The 18,410-nt window shown below is 34.6% G+C and overlaps 1 protein-coding gene across 1 annotated transcript in view; it reads left to right on the forward strand.

The window, feature by feature from the left end:
* ASCC3 (activating signal cointegrator 1 complex subunit 3) overlaps positions 1-18,410 on the forward strand; it is a 281,082-nt gene that overhangs the window by 189,232 nt on the left and 73,440 nt on the right. The window contains exons 18-24 of the mRNA XM_055713229.1: positions 2,746-2,910; positions 3,769-3,855; positions 6,123-6,299; positions 8,418-8,643; positions 12,369-12,523; positions 16,208-16,306; positions 16,775-16,943. Of these exons, the coding sequence (XP_055569204.1) occupies positions 2,746-2,910; positions 3,769-3,855; positions 6,123-6,299; positions 8,418-8,643; positions 12,369-12,523; positions 16,208-16,306; positions 16,775-16,943 (1,078 nt within the window). The remainder of the gene's footprint in view (positions 1-2,745; positions 2,911-3,768; positions 3,856-6,122; positions 6,300-8,417; positions 8,644-12,368; positions 12,524-16,207; positions 16,307-16,774; positions 16,944-18,410) is intronic.

The following is an 18,410-nucleotide window of genomic DNA, read 5'->3' on the forward strand; positions in this document are numbered from 1 at the left end:
AATTATATCAACTTGAAGTGTTATCCATTCATGTCGGAGCAAAACCAATGCCAATCCCCTTATTTTCTAGATAAACCAGTTTTAAACTTCAAAGCGCATATGTTATAGACATATGTATATGGATGGTATAGTGCCAGGTATGGGCATAACCACAGATTTGCTCACTTAGGCCATTCTATTCCTTCTGTTCTGCTTATAGGTATCCAATTCTCATAATTGGTATTTTGTTGTTTCTTAGTAAAGTTGCAGTGTGCCAATTTCTATCTCTGTCTTGGCTGACAGTCAATGTTACCCATTCAGAATCCATGTACCTGCATAACCATCGTGGGTCACACTTCCCAGCTGTTCAGTGGGGCTGAGAAGATGCAAACTCGTTCCCCTTTCCCTTTCCACAGGCACTCACCACACCTGCTAATTACTTTAGGGCACAAAAGGTCCAGCCTGTCTACACAAAAGGGGTGTGTTGTACTGCTCAGGGAAACCAGGGCAAGCATGTATCTGCCGTGCACTGACACATTCTGCACCCCACATGTTGCATCTGCGATATTACTGTTCCCCACCTAGCCCATTTCTGGGCTGTGCCAGGCATAGTCTACCCTAGGCCCACTGCTTTGATTTGTGACTTTTCAAGTTGTTTGCAAGGCGTACCAATAGGGTTGGGAAAATGGCCAGAATTTATGATGAACAGCAAGAAGAAACAAAGAGTGGAAGGAAAAAGTGGAGCAAATGTTGAGTGTTGTATTAGTGAAGCCTGTGGTATGAATTACAGGCTTTTTCTCATCCATTTAGAGTTCCAATGGAAAGGTGGCTGGTTTTTTTTAAGGTAACCCCTTTGTCTGTTTTCTCCTCTTTTTGGTTCCACTCTTTGGTGTTCCCACAGTTAAACAAAGCTTTTTATCCCCATAAGCCGTATGTTTATATTTAGAACATCTGTAAAAGTTAGAGGCACTTATCCCCAACACTCCTCAGCTAGCGAAAACAATGAATAATAATGTACTTTATCATGCATTCTTAAATGTCCATATTTATACTCCAGACCTGCTTAGTTTGTTGCTGTGGACATGCCAAGGCTTGTTTTTAAGAGTATGGCTTAAAGCTGTTCTAGTCTGGATCTTTTACTCTGTGGGATTTCTAATTATGCAAGTTCAACAAGAAGGGTGCTAACCACGGATTCTCTAGATTGGAGTATTGTTTCACAGCCTGTTCAAGTTTGTGACCTTTCCTCTAAAGTTAAAACCTTTGTATTTGTAAAAAATGTTAGTCTACTATTACAGCTTCAGCTTTTTTGTATGTAAGGCAACAGATTGGCAGGTATTTTGGACTGCCAAAGGAGTAGGGAAGTGTTTTGATATTTTTTAAAATTTTCCTCGTCTTTAGTTTTAAGAAATGTTAAACATCTGGCATCCTGATTACTTTTTTTTTTGACCATCTCTGCTCTGAAATCTGACCTCGATGCATGACTTACTATTGAGAAAAGCACTCTAGACCTTTGCCATCTTAGCTTTTGACTTGAAACTAAGGCAAGCCATAACTAAGGAGAAACAGCTTCAGAGTAACTGGCAAAGACAGGGAATATTAGGCACTAGTCTTGCAGCTGCTTTGTGGAGATGGCTGTGTTCATCTGCAGCTTCACTGAACATGAGATGAAGGGCTTCGGCACAAAGATGAAACTGAATTCTGGCCCAGGGAAAACCAGAGGAAACCAAGGCATAGCAATTCTTCGAGCTTACTCTTTTTTTGTACTCTTGGTCATACATCTCTGGTGCAGACTTAACCAAGAGGGCTGGTATGACTTACTCTGTAGGAAAACTGAACTATACAAGCCCTGAAATAAGAATGCTTCCTGTCAACTAGAACAGAGTTTAAACAGTCAAATTTGGTGGCCAGTCATTGCTTGTGTGATTAGACCCCATACCTCAGGCACACATAGCCAGAGGGTTAACATGACTATGAATCCTTTTTCCTCCATCCCTGTCAGTGTGGGTATCCCGGGTGCGTGATGTGGAAAGAGAAAATTATACAGCAGTCCCACTGAGATGGGAGTTTTGTCCAGCCATGTATGTACTAATGAGATAATGTGCATTATTATTTGGACAAAATGTCCAAGTTCCTGAACTTTGATATCAATAGAAGCGGTGTTGGGCACAGCAAGTTTCTTGTGTGCTTTTAACATGTTTATGTGGTACATCTATAACTCGGTAATGAGAGTATCCCAGCTGACACACCCAAAGTTTTTTTGCTAGTAAACATTTCAGCCATCTAATTTGAAGCTTATTCTGTTTGGGATACAATTAAAGCCATCCTCATGTCAGATACCCAGCCAAGGTATATCTTCAGCCTTTTTCATAAATAGACGATACAATAAGATGGCATGTTTTTCTGAAGTGATACAGTAATGATAATTTCATGAAGAACATGTTATTGTTAAAAGTTATTTCAAAAACTTAAATGTAAATTTATTTCATAATCATGCTACTGTTTTGTAAGTAGTATTAGTCTACATTGTATTGATGGTCTCAAAGCATTGTAAAAGAAATATTGTTCTGATTATTTTTTTCCTGTATAGAGTTTTTGGTCAATAATGTCAATGTAAATGTTATTAGTGAGATCTCAGGAAAATCTTGACTTAATAACTGTACCTTTCCTTTACTTGATTTCTGGCATTGTGTGACTGGGTTATCTCAATAAAATTATTTATTTAACATTTGTATTTTATACAAATTAATGTATGTGGTTCATGTCTAGATGGATCCAGGTCTAGAAAAGCACAGAGAGCAACTGGTAATCGAAGTTGGCAGAAAACTGGACAAAGCCCGCATGATCCGCTTTGAAGAACGAACTGGCTTTTTTTCTTCAACAGATTTAGGCAGAACTGCCAGCCACTACTATATTAAATACAATACTATAGAGGTAAAATATGATGTTCTATTTCTGGGGGTTTCTCCTTCTTTTTGAACCTATACCTAAAATAGTTGTAAGATACTACAGACTATATAGCTGATTTGTCCAATACATTTTCAAATCATATTTGAATGAAATGGGGAGAGAGGAAATACGAAAAAGAAAGAAACTAAGTATAAAGCAATACTGAAAAATCAGATTTGGTGTGCAGTGAGATTTGAAATTTCTATGGTTTCTGCATTCTTTTTGGTGAATTGTAAGAAACATTTTGATATCAACAGTGTGTGCAACCATTGGTACGTGATGGCACATTCCAGTATAGAGTCTGATAACAGAAAAGTTTTTCTGCATGAAAATCCTATCAGGTTGCCAACCTTAAACAACTTCTGGCCCTGTAATCAGATTGTGTTGCAAATATGTAAGGAAGATGCATTTTACAAAACTTGGTAGTATTGGAAGCTTGATTTTGATGTACAGATTCATCTTAAAACCTTTCTTTTGTGGGAAGTGTTTTTCTTGAATAAATGGTGAAGGCTCACAGTAATAATTTTTAACTGTTTACTGTCACTATGTATAATTAGTCTCACATATTCACTCAAATATGTCCTAGACTTTTTTTGAAATAGCCATAGATTGCATGTCTCTTGATTTTGGGGTGACCAAGTTTCAAAGGACTATTTTTGTGAAGGCGCTGAGAATTCATGCTGGAAATTGTTCCTGTTTAAACTGCATTACTCTGGTCTTCCAATATCTTACTTACATTTGAACTTTATGTGCTTTTTAAAATCTTGATTAATGTTTCTTTCTTTTGTCCTATATGTGTATATTTATTTTGAATGTTAAATCCATTCATTTTATTTTTAATAGACTTTCAATGAATTGTTCGATGCTCATAAAACAGAAGGTGATATTCTTGCTATAGTATCAAAAGCTGAAGAATTTGAACAGATAAAGGTAAAGTTGTATCCTTTTGTACAAAGAATGCCTTAGAACTAGACACTTGTTTAGTAGTCACTCCATAAATAGTGTCCACAGACCCAAGTTTTGTTAAATATTAAGCTCCATTATAAAATGTTTTCTAAGTAGGCGTAATTGCCTTGAACTATATATGCTGCCACTCAAATTTATGTGTAGTTCAGCTTGAACTATGGTACACATTTAATAACTAGTTATGGATCTTTGAGAATTCATTTTAAATTATGTTAAGAACTTTTCAGCTCCTCAGTTATTAAAAGGTGAAGATAAGTGTCCATTGGAATGGTGCACCCAGGGATGAGATGTTTTTTTCTGTTTGAAGTTTAAACCACTATTAGATGTCTTGCTGTACAATTTACTTTGTCAGAAATGAGGCGGGACTCACTGAAGTAAACTCTGTGATGTACTTCATGCAGGGAACAATATTAGATTAGCAGAGTGATGAATTCTGATAAATTATTTTCAAATTTGAAATTCCAAAAATTGAAATCCAAGCAGAAATCCTGTTGTTGTAACAGATTTTTTTGTGCAGGCTAGAAGATTACTGTACTAGTGTACTCAGCTCAGATCCAACCTCCCTTTTGCCTCCTGTGTGGGTAGGACACAAGACAATACATTGCAAGCTGGCACAAGCTTGTTTGCCCATGCTTCCATTTCATAGAGGTGCGAGCCAGACTCCACAGGGTTTATTAGCTTGGGCTTATTGCCATTTTACCACAATTATACAATTTTAAGATCAGAGTTGGCTCTCATTCACCTGGCTCTACAAACTGGCAGTGTGAATCTCTCACCATCTACATATTTACATATTCACACACGTTTTCTGAGTATTAACATCTCTTTATCTAATGGAGAAATTCTGTTTTGCTGTAATCTCTTCTATTATAGAAGATTATAAGAGTGAGGTTTTACAGTGATACATGAAATGTTTTCCAAACTAGAAGGGGGTTTTATGATAGTGATGTTGCTTTGCTAGGTCTAAATTTAGCATAATTGAGTATTTAAAAGGAAGGCATATGGAAAATATGATGTGATATGTTGCTATATTTGTAATAAAGTTAGTAGTGATGCTTCTTGACTAAAGCATAGTTTTTCTAGTTTGCTTTCTCAGATTTCTATGGTATGGCATCAGTAACCATCATTTCCAATTTTATGTGATTCATTTGCTGTGCAGCATTGAATGGCAAAATTAGTAACTGATTTTTGCGAAAGTAACTCAGGATTTAGCCCTCTGTGTGATACAATTGTGACTTTTGTTAATATGAATCGTGTTTCCATAATGCCTTTAAAAATTCCATATTTTGAGATAGGTGAGTCACCAGTAGCTGAAATACAGATCTGATTTGACCTGTACTGTGCTATGCAAGAGCAGAAAAAATTATCAAAAATGCTGTTGTAAGCAGAGCATAATATTCCCCTGACACTGGAGTCATCTGTGATGGTTGTGTCCTTCATAATTTTCTTTCCTGTAGGACCAGTGGCTGGATAGTTGGGGATTTTAACCCAATTGTCTCAGGGTCTTTTGTATGTCAGGTAGTCAGGTCCAAATGAAAATTACTTCCAGCTGGTTCCCTGCGGGGACCAAACATTTACCCTCTTTAAATAAGTTTTACACTAACAGACTATCAGTAAATCAAAGAATATGTAGATTTATGCTGGTTTTGCCATGTTGGGGTCATCAGTTAGAATGTGAAATGTTATGCATTATTCAAACCATAGATATTAATATTTCTTTACTCATATTAAGACTTAATCTTATTAACAGTGAAAATTTTAATATCATGAATCATAGTACTTCATAGTTTTGAGTTAAAAATGTATTGTGCCGCATGCAAACTATGTAACTGTAATGAGTACATTTAATGTTAATTCAAGATTGCCCTAATCCAGATGGACAGAGGTTTTACTCTGGTCAAATAAAAAATGAAATCTCATCAGATGAAGGATGGTAGGGTCAGAAGATTCAATTTTTGTGGCATATCAAATTTTTGTATGTCAATGGCAACCTTAATAGATGGTGATGAATAATAAAATGTAATTGTGTCACTATTAAGATAGTTTCAATTATGGCCTATTAGGTACATTGTGGACGATGTGGGTTTGGTGCTTTTTTTTTTTTTTTTTTGCTTAAAACTAGAGGCTCCATTTAAAAATAATATAACTATGTTATAAGGAAAATTTGATTTCAGAGTAAAAATTTTTATCAAATTGCTCCAGCCTCTTCATAATGTATAATTGTGTTTTAGGTAAGAGAAGAAGAAATAGAAGAGCTGCATACCTTACTGAATGATTTCTGTGAACTTCCTGCTCCAGGAGGTGTGGAAAACAATTATGGAAAAATTAATATCCTCCTTCAAACATATATTAGCAGAGGGGAGATGGACAGCTTCTCCCTTATTTCAGATTCTGCATATGTTGCACAGGTAAAAATGGTATTTTTTACATATCTGTTGCTGTCGTCCGCTGTGTTCATTCTCCCGTGTGTTTACAGTTATATTAGTGCTTGATCTGCAACTATTTTTGTACATTTTTTATGCAAATTTATTTAAAAATCAGAGCCGTGTGTGTGTACCTGTGTGGTATAATATTTAAGTATTTGCAAGATTTTCAAGATTTGCAAAAGCCTACCTTGGGAGACTTCCATTTTTTTGTTAATTATGAATGTCCTTTTGGTTTGTATTATCCCTGTAGTCTTACTATACAGCTCTAACTGAGATTTCACAGAAACTTTGTTCTTAACTTAGTGGATTTTCTTGTAAATCTGGAAAACTGTTGCAATCTCTTTTTAGGTTTTGTGTACTTTTATATTTTACTCTGCAAAACATAATTTTTGTTTTATTCACATACCTTGGTTTACACAAGAAAGATGTGCTATTACAATTTTATTGCTAGATGCAATCATACAATGTACATATCAATCTATATATTTGTCTCTCAGCTTGATTTGTCACCTGAATGGTTGATAGTTATACAGCATGTTTAGTTATTACACAGAATAAAAAGAGAACTGCAAATCTGTGACAGAGAGCTGCTTGCTTACAGAACTAAAGCCCATCTTAGAAAGAAAGGAATGTTGCCTGAAAGTTTAGAATTCTGGATCCTGAAGAACTCCAAGTGATAAAATGCTCTTAGACAATCCCAGATGTGCAACAATAATGAATGTATAAAATAGATTAGAAAGTTTTACCTTTTAGCCCATCCTATGTCTCTTTTTCCTTTTTTTTTAAACATGCAGCAACATGTTGCATTGAATCATTTTTTTTCTTATCCTTACAAAACCATTTTAGAAAGAATTGATTGTAAAATTGCATTTAGTTTGTGCTAAAGATAAGAGTTAAATATTCAAAAGTATACATATTTTTCAGTGAGATCTTCGTACTGACATGATCTTCTTCAGAAGTGTTTACATTTCATAGCATGTATAGGTATAAATAAGAAAATTCTGAAATCATTATGCACATCATAAAAATTGTGGTACTTGCACAGCAAGATGATTTTCAGTATATTCTTTTAATCTTTTCTTTCAAGACAATTGCTTTCATTTGTCTGTCTCAATTACAGCATTTTCAATGAGGCAACATGGTCATCTTCTCAGATCTTCATAAATTGTACATGTGGAACCAGTGTAACAATTTGTGAATATTTTTAATTGGATAGTGACTATTAAGAAAGTCATTTATCCTTTCAAAGTAAAAGAAATGTGCTTCTTTAGTAACATATGCTTCCTATCATGAAAAAGTAATTTTCTATTTTTAATTCCTATTGGCATTACAGAGCCAGTAGAGAGTGATTGTATTCTGTTCAGTGAATCAAGAACAGAACTGCTAATCCAGGCATAGCACCGGTAGGCAAAAAAAAACCCTACCAAAAACCGCACAACTTCATAATACAGCTTGATAAGTTTATGAAAGGAATGCCATAACTTACATTTCCAGGATAAGACTAACCTCATTCAATCTTATGTTAGTAATTACTTTTCCAAGTCCAAAGCAGGTTTATGCAGTGGTTATACAATAGTCTCAGAAGATAGTAACATGTTAAAAAAAAGTCACTACTGTTAAACTTCTGTGCAAATGTTTTGAAAATCAGTGTGAAATGGAATGCTATTATGGAAGCACAACTGAAGTGAAAAATTAAAACTTTGATTTCCATATCAACTGAGTTTGCAGGTGTGTATTATACGGGGGAAGAAAGAGTAAGATATTAAATATGGTAAGTGAATTTGTTTCAGAAGTGATTGAGATGCAATAAATATAGTACTCCCTAATGTTAGCATAACTGTGATCAAAATTCTGTGACAGACCTGCCACTACAATTTTAATAAGTTGCACATGTTTCTTTCCATAATTTCTGTAGGCAATCATGAGGTAGTTCTGCCAGTAGACTGATGGAAAAAATAGTTTTCAAGAATGTTTGAAATAAGTTTGAAAAGAAAAATCTATTGTTATGGTTTGTCAAAGATCAGTCTATGGGATCCTTTTCATTTTACAAAGAATACTTGAAAGAATTACAACATTTTTGCTTTTTTTTCCACTCTCCAGAATGCAGCTCGTATTGTTCGAGCCCTTTTTGAGATTGCCCTTAGGAAACGTTGGCCTGCAATGACATATCGACTACTGAATCTCAGCAAAGTCATCGACAAGCGGCTGTGGGGCTGGGTTAGCCCTTTGAGACAGTTCTCAGTGTTACCACCATCCGTCCTTTCCAAGCTGGAAGAGAAGAATCTCACTATAGACAAGATGAAGGACATGAGAAAAGATGAAATAGGTGAGAAATCAGCAATGCTGATCTGCTTAAACTTTTAGTTATCAATGGGCAAGTTAGAACTAAATCTGAGCTACTCATTAATGTAATCACTCTGATCTGGAAGCCACATACACACATTAATATGGTATTATGGTCTGTCCAGTAAAGAACATTTATTCAATCTCCACAGTTTGTAATATGGCAGAGCTTTGAAGGTAAGGCTAGGCCATGTCCCTGCAACCCCAGAACACATGTGGAATGCAGATGTGTATTGACATATATTTACATATATGTATACACACTTATGTTGACCTGAGCTTCCCTTCTTGCTCACATTACATAATACACTACTATAAAAGCCTCTATTTATTTTTGCCAGCTGGCAAAATATGGCGCTTTTTTTTTTTTTTAATTGAAATACTATTAACATTAAAAAGAATGAAAGCAGATTATTATGTCCTGGTTTACTATCAGTAAATGGCCTGCTTCTGAAACACTGCTTTAATTTTCATTGAACACAGAGAATTCATTGTCACTGGTGTCATTGCAGCAGAACCTTAATGGAATTTTTTAAAGGATTTGACACTTTGATAATGAGAAAATCCACAAGCCTACTGATAGAGATAATGGCATTTTCTAGTATGTGTGTATAAACTGTTGTGCATAAACTGTCCACCAGCTGGCTGAAGTTGGGAAAAAAATATGCTTCTAATGTGGGGTTTTTTTCGTATCTTAGTGTATTTTTTCTTATTGGGGCTTTCTTTGCACCTGTTATTGCTAAATAGCTGATAAACAAACTGTCATTTTAAAAAAAAATATTTTAATAGTAAAAATGCAATTCATAGGCACTCCTTTTCAGAAGTTGTGACCTCTGACTTGATATTTCTGTCATTTCACAGGAGAACTACATTCTTATTTCAGGAAGCTTTGTTACATGCCTAATTTAGGTTGGAAAAATCGGATAAATAGTGTAAAACCTTGCAGAATTAGAGGCTATATTTTTATTTAATAAGTTAAGCCAAAGCACTATGAGAAAATTTTAAAGGCTTACTTTAACTGTGCATTATAATATGTAGTAATTTTAAAGGTATTAAAAGTATAACATTTTATTAGAAGTGCTGGCATTATTGTGGTTTTCTATTCAGAAGCACTATAGCACACTTTTTTCCAGATTTGTTAATTTGGTATGTATTTGTGCAGTGGTTTTATTACTTAATATTCTTTTCCATTAATTGTATTAGTGCTTTCAGCTTTTTTTAATGCTTCTTTTTCCCCATACCTGCCCTTGGAGAAGCAATAATTTTTTTATTAAAATAGAAAACCAGTTTTGCTTCCTTCAGTGTAGTGGAATTAGTATTGACAAGATGGAAATATATCAATATATACCTATAAAATGTCTAGTTTTGTTTTATATTGGTATGGAAGTAGATGAGACTTGGGATTTATCTGTGAAAATAGATCATTGCTGACTATATGTAATGACATTTCCTGTTCTTCAGCCTTATAAACATCAAAGCAAGTTGATCTGTGCATCTCTGTGAAGTGCTGTTACTTGGCATACTTCTTCCTGCCTACCTTCTTTTTCTGACACCAAGGGTGTGAAGGAAGCACTTGCCTGGCAGCCACCTTATTTTTATTTGAATTCAAAGCCTTGTTGAAATGGGAAAAGGCACTGCTTCCGGGTACTGCCTTGTTCTCTACTCCATAGGACTAATTTCAGTCTTGGCATTTCTTCCTTTTTAAAGGTTCATGTGACCTTGGAGTAGACTAAAAAAGACAGGGGCTAGCCGGCTAACTCAGTCCATGGCTTAGGGAGGGATAAAAGCATCAGATGGGTGCCAGCTCTCTGAGTGAATGAAGAGCATGTTTGTGCACGGATCCTGGATTCCAGTGTACCACAAATTGGTCAACACCAATCTATGCGCTAGTGCAGTGTAATCATGGAATTTCCAGAAAGCCAAGAAACCACTATGTTATCTGAGATAAACAGTCCTGGTTTATCAGAATACAGATGACAATCATTGTGGAATAAGCAAATGTATTCTTCTTTTGTTAAACATGCCTATTTTATTGAATACTCAGCTTTTGTTCAGAAGATTTTAACATTTTTTTAAACACCATTGATAGTTTCTCAAAATGTGACTATTTAAAAAAAAGGGGGGGTGGGGAGAGTTTTATAATATTTTACAGCAGTTGGGAGAGGAGCCTTATTTCCCCTAGCAAATAAGTGTACAAAACCTCAGTGCTGTCAAATACAAACACAGAAGTTCACCTCACACATGATGATACAGAAAATTATTTCTGGCATTAGAAAATGTACTTGCCTACGTAAGCTTATTGAGTCATATCTTTGAATTTGTCGCCTATCTTTATGTAACATGATTTCTGAAATTTTACCGCCTAATTGCAAAAGGTAGTTACTGTGCAGGTATGCTCTAGTACTGCATGTATCACCGAGCTGTACCAATGTAATTGTTTTGGGTTTTAATAATCCACTTGCTGGAGGTGTACTTATTTTACCAACCACAAGTTAAACTGATTAAATATGCATTAAAACTTTTGCATTAGGGATTTGCTTAAGCAAGATCACCATTCATTACTTCAGAGTATAGATAAATGCCTGTGTGAGGCAAAATCTGCCAGTTTGTTAAATAAAAAAAACCGAAGAGCGAAAGTCAGGATGAATACAAAAATATTAGCAATTGCAAGATGTTATGCTCCTAAATTTCATGCAATAGCAAGAAAAATTTTGTATCACCTTTTCACTTTGCACATAGTGCAAATAACGGGATTTCTTCTCTTTTCTTTTTTTTCTTTTTTTTTTTTTTTTGTTAATGGGAAAAGTATGCTCAGGAACCACATAATGATACCAGGAAATACCGGTAGCCATTTGTAAGGTAGCTTTTCACAGTAAGTTCTTATGACCATTATACTTAAAATCTAAAATATGCACCACATAATTATATAAGCAATTTCAGTGTAGATGTGATAAATCAACCTTCTTTCCCTAAATAAGATAGAAGCTGCCATATTTTTCAGGAAAAAAAGAAATCACTGCTATATACTTCAGATTTAAAACGAAGAGCAGGGGAGCAGAGATTTCAACTGTAAAATACAAGTAGGAAAAAAAATTAATTAATATAATCACTTTATTGCCTTAGTTACCATGATTGTGATAGAAAATAAACATTGCAACATTTAGTTTTTCCTTTGTCTCAGTTGCACACTGGCGTATTCTGAAAGATCAGAGCTGCTGTGAGCTGTTTACTAGTTGTGTGTATTTCTAAGCTATTAACTACCTTTATTCAATTTTATGAAAAGCATTCTGTCTGCTTTGAATCACTACAGAGGAATTGTAGAAGTTCAAATGTGTGCCCTTCATTAAATAAAAGGTCATTATTCATGCTTTAAAGAACTATATGGCTTGGTAAGAGCCTGGTCAAAAAGTCAGTAAAGGGAACTAGCTTGACATAATGTTTTCAGTGTGAATTCTTAATAGTTATTTTAACCCCTTAGTTATAGCCAACAGGGGAGTTAATACTGATTTTTCTAGGCTCTAAATTGCTAATTCAAGTTAAGTATTACAAAATATTCAGACACGCCAGGTCAAGAGAGTCAGACATTTACGCACCTAACAGCAAAACAAGCAAGCAATAATACTGCTCTCTAAAAGCCTATTTGAAAGTCGGAGTTATATTATTTTTCCTGGAAATGCAAATCTGTTACACCTAATGTTTTCTTGGCAGGTCATATGCTGCATCATGTGAAGATTGGATTAAAGGTAAAACAGTGTGTCCATCAAATCCCCTCCATCCTAATGGAAGCAACGATTCAGCCAATTACTCGCACAGTGCTCCGAGTTCGGCTGAACATCGCTCCTGACTTCACGTGGAGTGATCAGGTAAAAATAAAGGAGGTGGAGGCAGGATGGGAAGCATTAATTTAGCTTCAGTAAAGGAGATGATCACAGGGAGTCCATAGCTGTTTGGATAAGAAAAAAAGTATTTATCTTAGCCGAGAAGCAAATTTGATAATAGGAATGGGATGACTGTTAAGACTTTTGTAGAAGAAAGCACCCAAAGATCTTCCTTTTATTTCTGTTAATTATTAGTTAGTGCAGTGTTTAAAACATGTTGAAGTACATGCTTATACTGAATATTAACAGTAGTCAAAGATTTGAGTTATACACGCAAAAAGAAGCAAGAAAAAGCAAGACACAGAGAGCTGTCTGTACAATGAATGAATGTCAAACAGAAAAAAAAGCCTTGAGGTACAGTTCATGCATGCCAAGTTCTGCTGCTCTTTACAGCTTTACAAATATACATTCACAACATCACGGCATGCATTTTTTTCTGTTGGGATTTGTCTGAACAGAAAAACTGAGATATGTTTGGAATTATATTCATCTATATTTTATGGTGCAAATTTGTATGAAGAGTTGTACTTGTTGCACATTTAGATAGACCCACACCCTTTGATTCAGAATCTGTTCATTACAAATAGATTTAAGATGTAAGATAAATGTAAATGAAATACAAATGTCCACATGGGGGCATTGTATTGTTGCTGGTACTTCTGAAACTTTCTACTGAAACAAGGGAAAGACACCTCAGTGGGCAAGCATATTTTTCTTTTTTTATGCTTAGGACATTTACACTTTAAGATAAATCATTCTGAAAGGTGGATATTAAGTATCTGTGCTTTTACTAAAAAATATTTTTAAAATACCCTTAGATTACAAATTTACCTTAATCATTAGTAAATTAGAGTTTTATTCCACAAACGTTTAGATTATTTTAGAATTTATTTTCTCTGCCTAAAGGCTTTTTCTTTTCTTTTGGAAGTTTCAACAAGTTAGCTTACGAATGAGAGATTAATGATCAAAATATAGAAAGTTAGATTTTGTTTGCTACCTGAATTTATTACAGAAATATTTGAATGGATTCCTAAAATGAATTATAACATGATTTATTTTTTGCTGCCTTACTTATGTGCAATACTTCAGAAGGCAAACAAGTATTACTTTCTAGGATTGAAACAATTTTTTATTATTCAATCTTTCATCCACTTCACCTGTAATATATCAAAGACAAAGAAACTCATGACTGTTCTTCATATTAAACTGTATCTTAATACAAAGTAATTTCTCAATCTGCTTTTAGTTTCTTCTACAAAATGTAGCTTCTTCTATATTTTTACAAATTGAAAAGGGGTCCACACATAATCATACTTTCTTATTTCAATTCTCAATTTCTAAAGTTATAGCAAAACTTTAGCAAAAATCTATTTTCTGCTGTTTTTTCCCTTGACACAGTTTTCCTAATGGTTGCTTTAGAAACATTATGACTGTTTTATCAGGTCAAGTTAAGGAGCTCTCTTTGTGTGAATTTATATATTGGTACTCATTAAAACTTGGAAATCTTTTTGTTTCTTTTTTATTTTTGTAAAGTAGCTGTTGATTTTCTTGTTTCTTCAGTAAATGAAACTTCTATCACAGCAAATAAATAAAAAAAGCTGTTAAATTTTAATAGTCTCTAAAAATGACTAACAGTCTTTTAAATTCAACCATTGACACTGAAACTGCTCCATCATCAAACAGTATTTTAGCAAGCTATTAAGAAGACTATAGAAACTTATAGGTATAGCTGTAATTGGTACAAAAACATGCTGCCAAAAAAATTCCATTCAAAGAGTGGGAGTAGTGAAAAAAAATCAGAATATTAAAAACTGAAATACCATACTTAACTGAAACACCTTGCTTAGCTAACATTTCATGGTTTTAAGATAGTTCCTTTATCTGGATACTTATTTCTAGAATGATCTCATCCAAATTTTGCACTTGTCTTTACAAGAGATAGAAGATACATTTTTGTAGTCATGAGATATGACATCATCTTAATTTTTAATGGCTGCAGTTTTCAGTGCTGGGAGCTTGTAAGTTCAGTAAAAGCATGTGAACCATATCCCAGTGGAAAATACTTACTATATTGTTAGATGCAAAGGACTGTAAACAAACCCAGACAGAGCAAGTAAGCCTTACTGCAGCCAAGAGAAGTCCAGCAGGGATACAGAATAACACAACTAGTATTAATTAGCTGAGTTTTAGGGCAGTGGTTGCCCAAAATACAGGTATGTGTCAGTTCTTAAGAGCTCCCTAGAGTTCTTGAGAATCATTACTGGAGAGCGTGTTGTGTTGCCTGTTTACATATTGCCCTTCTTTCCCCATGCAGCTTTGTCACAGGACTCTCCAAAACTAAGATGCTGTTACAGTTGATAATAAAAATTCTGAGCTTTAAACTTTATCACCTTGCTTAATTCTTCTTTCCTCTCTGTAAATTCTCCTAAACCCTGATAAAGTAATAGTCTCACTGTAATTTTTCAGTGTCATCTGCAGTGACCTCTGTCCTTTCAGTTTCAATGCTTCAATTCCATGAAGTTGCTAGTGAAATGTAAATGTAATGAAAATGACTTAGTCTTTACTATCCATCTACTTATCTATTGTGTAACCATGTTGGAAAAGAATTAAAAGCACCTTAGTTCTATTCTTAATATGTATTTTTGTCTCCAAAAGCCAATAGACTGTTTTCAAACACATACACAATAATGAATTATGCTGAAAATAGTGTATGCTGTGAGAATCATTACCAGATTCCTGTAGCATTAAATTGCCATTAGGAGCAACTATGTGCTTTGTGGTTTTTCCTATTAACTAAAATTTAGGAATAATTCCAACTTTTTCTCATCTTCATTCTGGTTTTCTACCTTACCACAGTCCTCATAAGAAACCTATGTCACTTAATAGTATGTCATCCATAATCCTTTACTATACGTTTTTCTTTTCCTAGAGATTTAAGCAAAATGCTTGTACATTGGCACAAGTCATTTATTCTGACAAAGAAGCAAAAATTCTTAACTGATCATCCCATCTAGCTATGATTTGTGGCTGGCATTGCAAAGTAAGGCACACAACAAAGCAAACAAAAATCTAGGATGGAATAAAGTGTTGCCAGATGGCATGGGAATCATCAAGAGACGGCTCTATTTATGTTCTTCCCACTTCACCTGTAGCAATAACTAGATCTACAGCCTTCTGAGTCCACTTACTCTATCTTTCTAGAGGAAAGTGGAAGAGAAAGAGGAGGAGAGAGGAATGTCACAATTCAATGTCCAGTTTTTCCTGAGATAATGTTTTTAACTGAAAAATGAGCACTGGATAGCAAAAGACAATCCTCTATACAGAACCTGAAGACAGAAGTACAAGGAGGAAAAAGGAGAATGTGTCCTTTTTTAGCAGCCTAGAGAAAACCCTGGGAGTTTAGTCTATTTATAAACAGCTTAGGCACTAGCTTCAGTTGCATTTGTATCATGTCCATTTATATTATAAGTACCTTAAGCAAATCCGTATTGAAACATAATCTTTACACAGACTGATCCAATTAAAAATGCTATATTGCTCTTACCTCTGATTTCTATATTTCTCTATTCCTTTGTAAGGCTACATCATTTAGGAATATATCCAATATACCCAGCAAATCACGAGCACCTCATTACAACTATAACAAAGCCATCTTTTCCATTCTTAAAGGTACACGGCACTGTTGGAGAGCCCTGGTGGATTTGGGTAGAAGACCCTACTAATGATCACATTTATCATTCAGAGTACTTCATCATTCAAAAAAAACAGGTAAAGGATTTTATTCAGAATCTCATAGCAAGACAAAAATAAAGTTAGTTAGATGTGGATTTATAAGGTCAAACAGTATTTTGACCTAGGTAGCACAGCTTTCAGTTTCAGATGTACGTTATAAGCTTGGACTTCCACAAATATGTTTTCTAATCTCAGATGTCCCTTTTTGTCTTCCCCTTTTGGTGGCATAGTTATTTCCAGGTGAAAAAAAGAAAGACTGTAATAGTTTTGTCTGTTAAAGAAAAAGATGAAGAGCCAGTCTTATTTTTATCTTTTGAAGTCCATGGAAACAAAATCTGTTCCCAGTAGTGAAATATTTTACAAAGATGTGACTATTTTGCACATGGAGTTGCACACATACTTTATTGCTTTGTGTTGGTAATGCTTATGGAAATAAGGCAAACTATGATTTTTCAAGTTACTGATTTTTCTGTGCAGTAATTATTCTCTACACATTTGCATTAGGTCATTACTAAAGAACCTCAACTGCTGATGTTCACAATCCCAATTTTTGAACCTCTCCCTTCTCAATATTACATTCGAGCTGTGTCCGATAGATGGTTAGGAGCAGAGGCTGTATGTATCATAAATTTTCAACATCTGATTCTTCCAGAGAGACATCCACCCCACACAGGTAACTTCAAATTTGATCATTTTGTTTTAATTCATCTTGCTTATATTGATTTTCCTTATGATAGTGCAATAAATCTCTTAACTTCTGCTTCATCATAGAAAAACATATGGAATTCCACTTTGTGATATATTTGTATTATTGAAACCGTTTCTTTACAAACTTTAGAGCTCTCTGAAATTTTAAATTCTTGAACAAAAAGGAGCTCATTTCATCTCAGCATAATACCAGCCTTCTAGTTACTCCAGGTTCACTAAAAACCATAGGGAAATTGAAACTGTCATATAAAAATGAGCACATCTCTCTGCTACAGTATGTTTTATCTTAGTGCTTGTAAGCATTACATTTCTTCTGGACTGGTTAAAAATAATCTTAGAGTGGCTGTTTGTATTGTTAATGGCATTCAGCAAAGAAAAAACAGTTAAAATTTTGAAAATATGAAACATTTTACTATTTTTACCAAAATTAATTCATCATAGCAAGCACTGTTAACAGTACTTACCATCGCGTTTCAATTCCGCACTGCTGATCAAGTCATGTCCTTCCCCTCCCCCTCCCTTTTTAACACTTGGCACAGAAGCATATGTTTGTGTTTTGCTTCTTTTTTTTCTGGATACATAAATTGCTTTATACATTCATTGTGCCTGATGTCATTGTAAAACCTTTCTACTGTAATTACATTTGGCTCATCTAGCAGTCTGTGAAGTGAGTGCCTTCAGAAATACTCAGTTCTCATACGGTGTTGTCCTTTGGCATGCATAAATTCACATGTGTTTGTGAAGTATTTAGCTATTGTTATACTGTACCTATGCTGTCTGGAAAAGCATGTGTAACCTTTTTATCTAATTGACTGATCACTGACTACTATTCAGAAGAAACAGAAAGATATTTACACATCACCAGTTATGGAGCCTCTAGGATTTATGGTAATTGATTTCAATTCCCATCTGGTTCCCACTCAACAATGAAGTACATAGAGGCCCTGCTAAGCAAAAAAAACTTCTTTCTCCTCAACAGAGCCCAAGAAATCATAGTTTCAGTGGGAATGATAAAACAGCCATAAGGTATCAGTGAAAGGCATGTGAAGAATATTAGGCATCATTGCCTCAGTAGATTTTATGACTCCCATATCATACCTTAATGTGAAGCACCCCAAAATGACAATGAGAGCTCCAGCCACAAAAAAAATCCAACCCAAAACAAAACAAAAAAAAAAACCCAACCACCACACTTCAAAGCAAGCATCTGCATAGCAGAATCACTGCAGTCTCCTTAATTTGGTAGGATTCCAAATCCAATCTGGTTATATATATCATCTTCTAAATTCCACAATCTCTAATTGTTTGGGTAGCAGATGCCCTGAAGATATATTGAGAATCATAGATTGAAAGGCTGTTTGTTTACTTGTTAAGATTGTCTTGAATTACATGTTTAAGGGATTAGATGCAAAACTGAGTTGAATTCATCTGA

This window comes from Falco cherrug, chromosome 6 (assembly GCF_023634085.1).
Source record: "Falco cherrug isolate bFalChe1 chromosome 6, bFalChe1.pri, whole genome shotgun sequence".
Taxonomy (NCBI): domain Eukaryota; kingdom Metazoa; phylum Chordata; class Aves; order Falconiformes; family Falconidae; genus Falco; species Falco cherrug.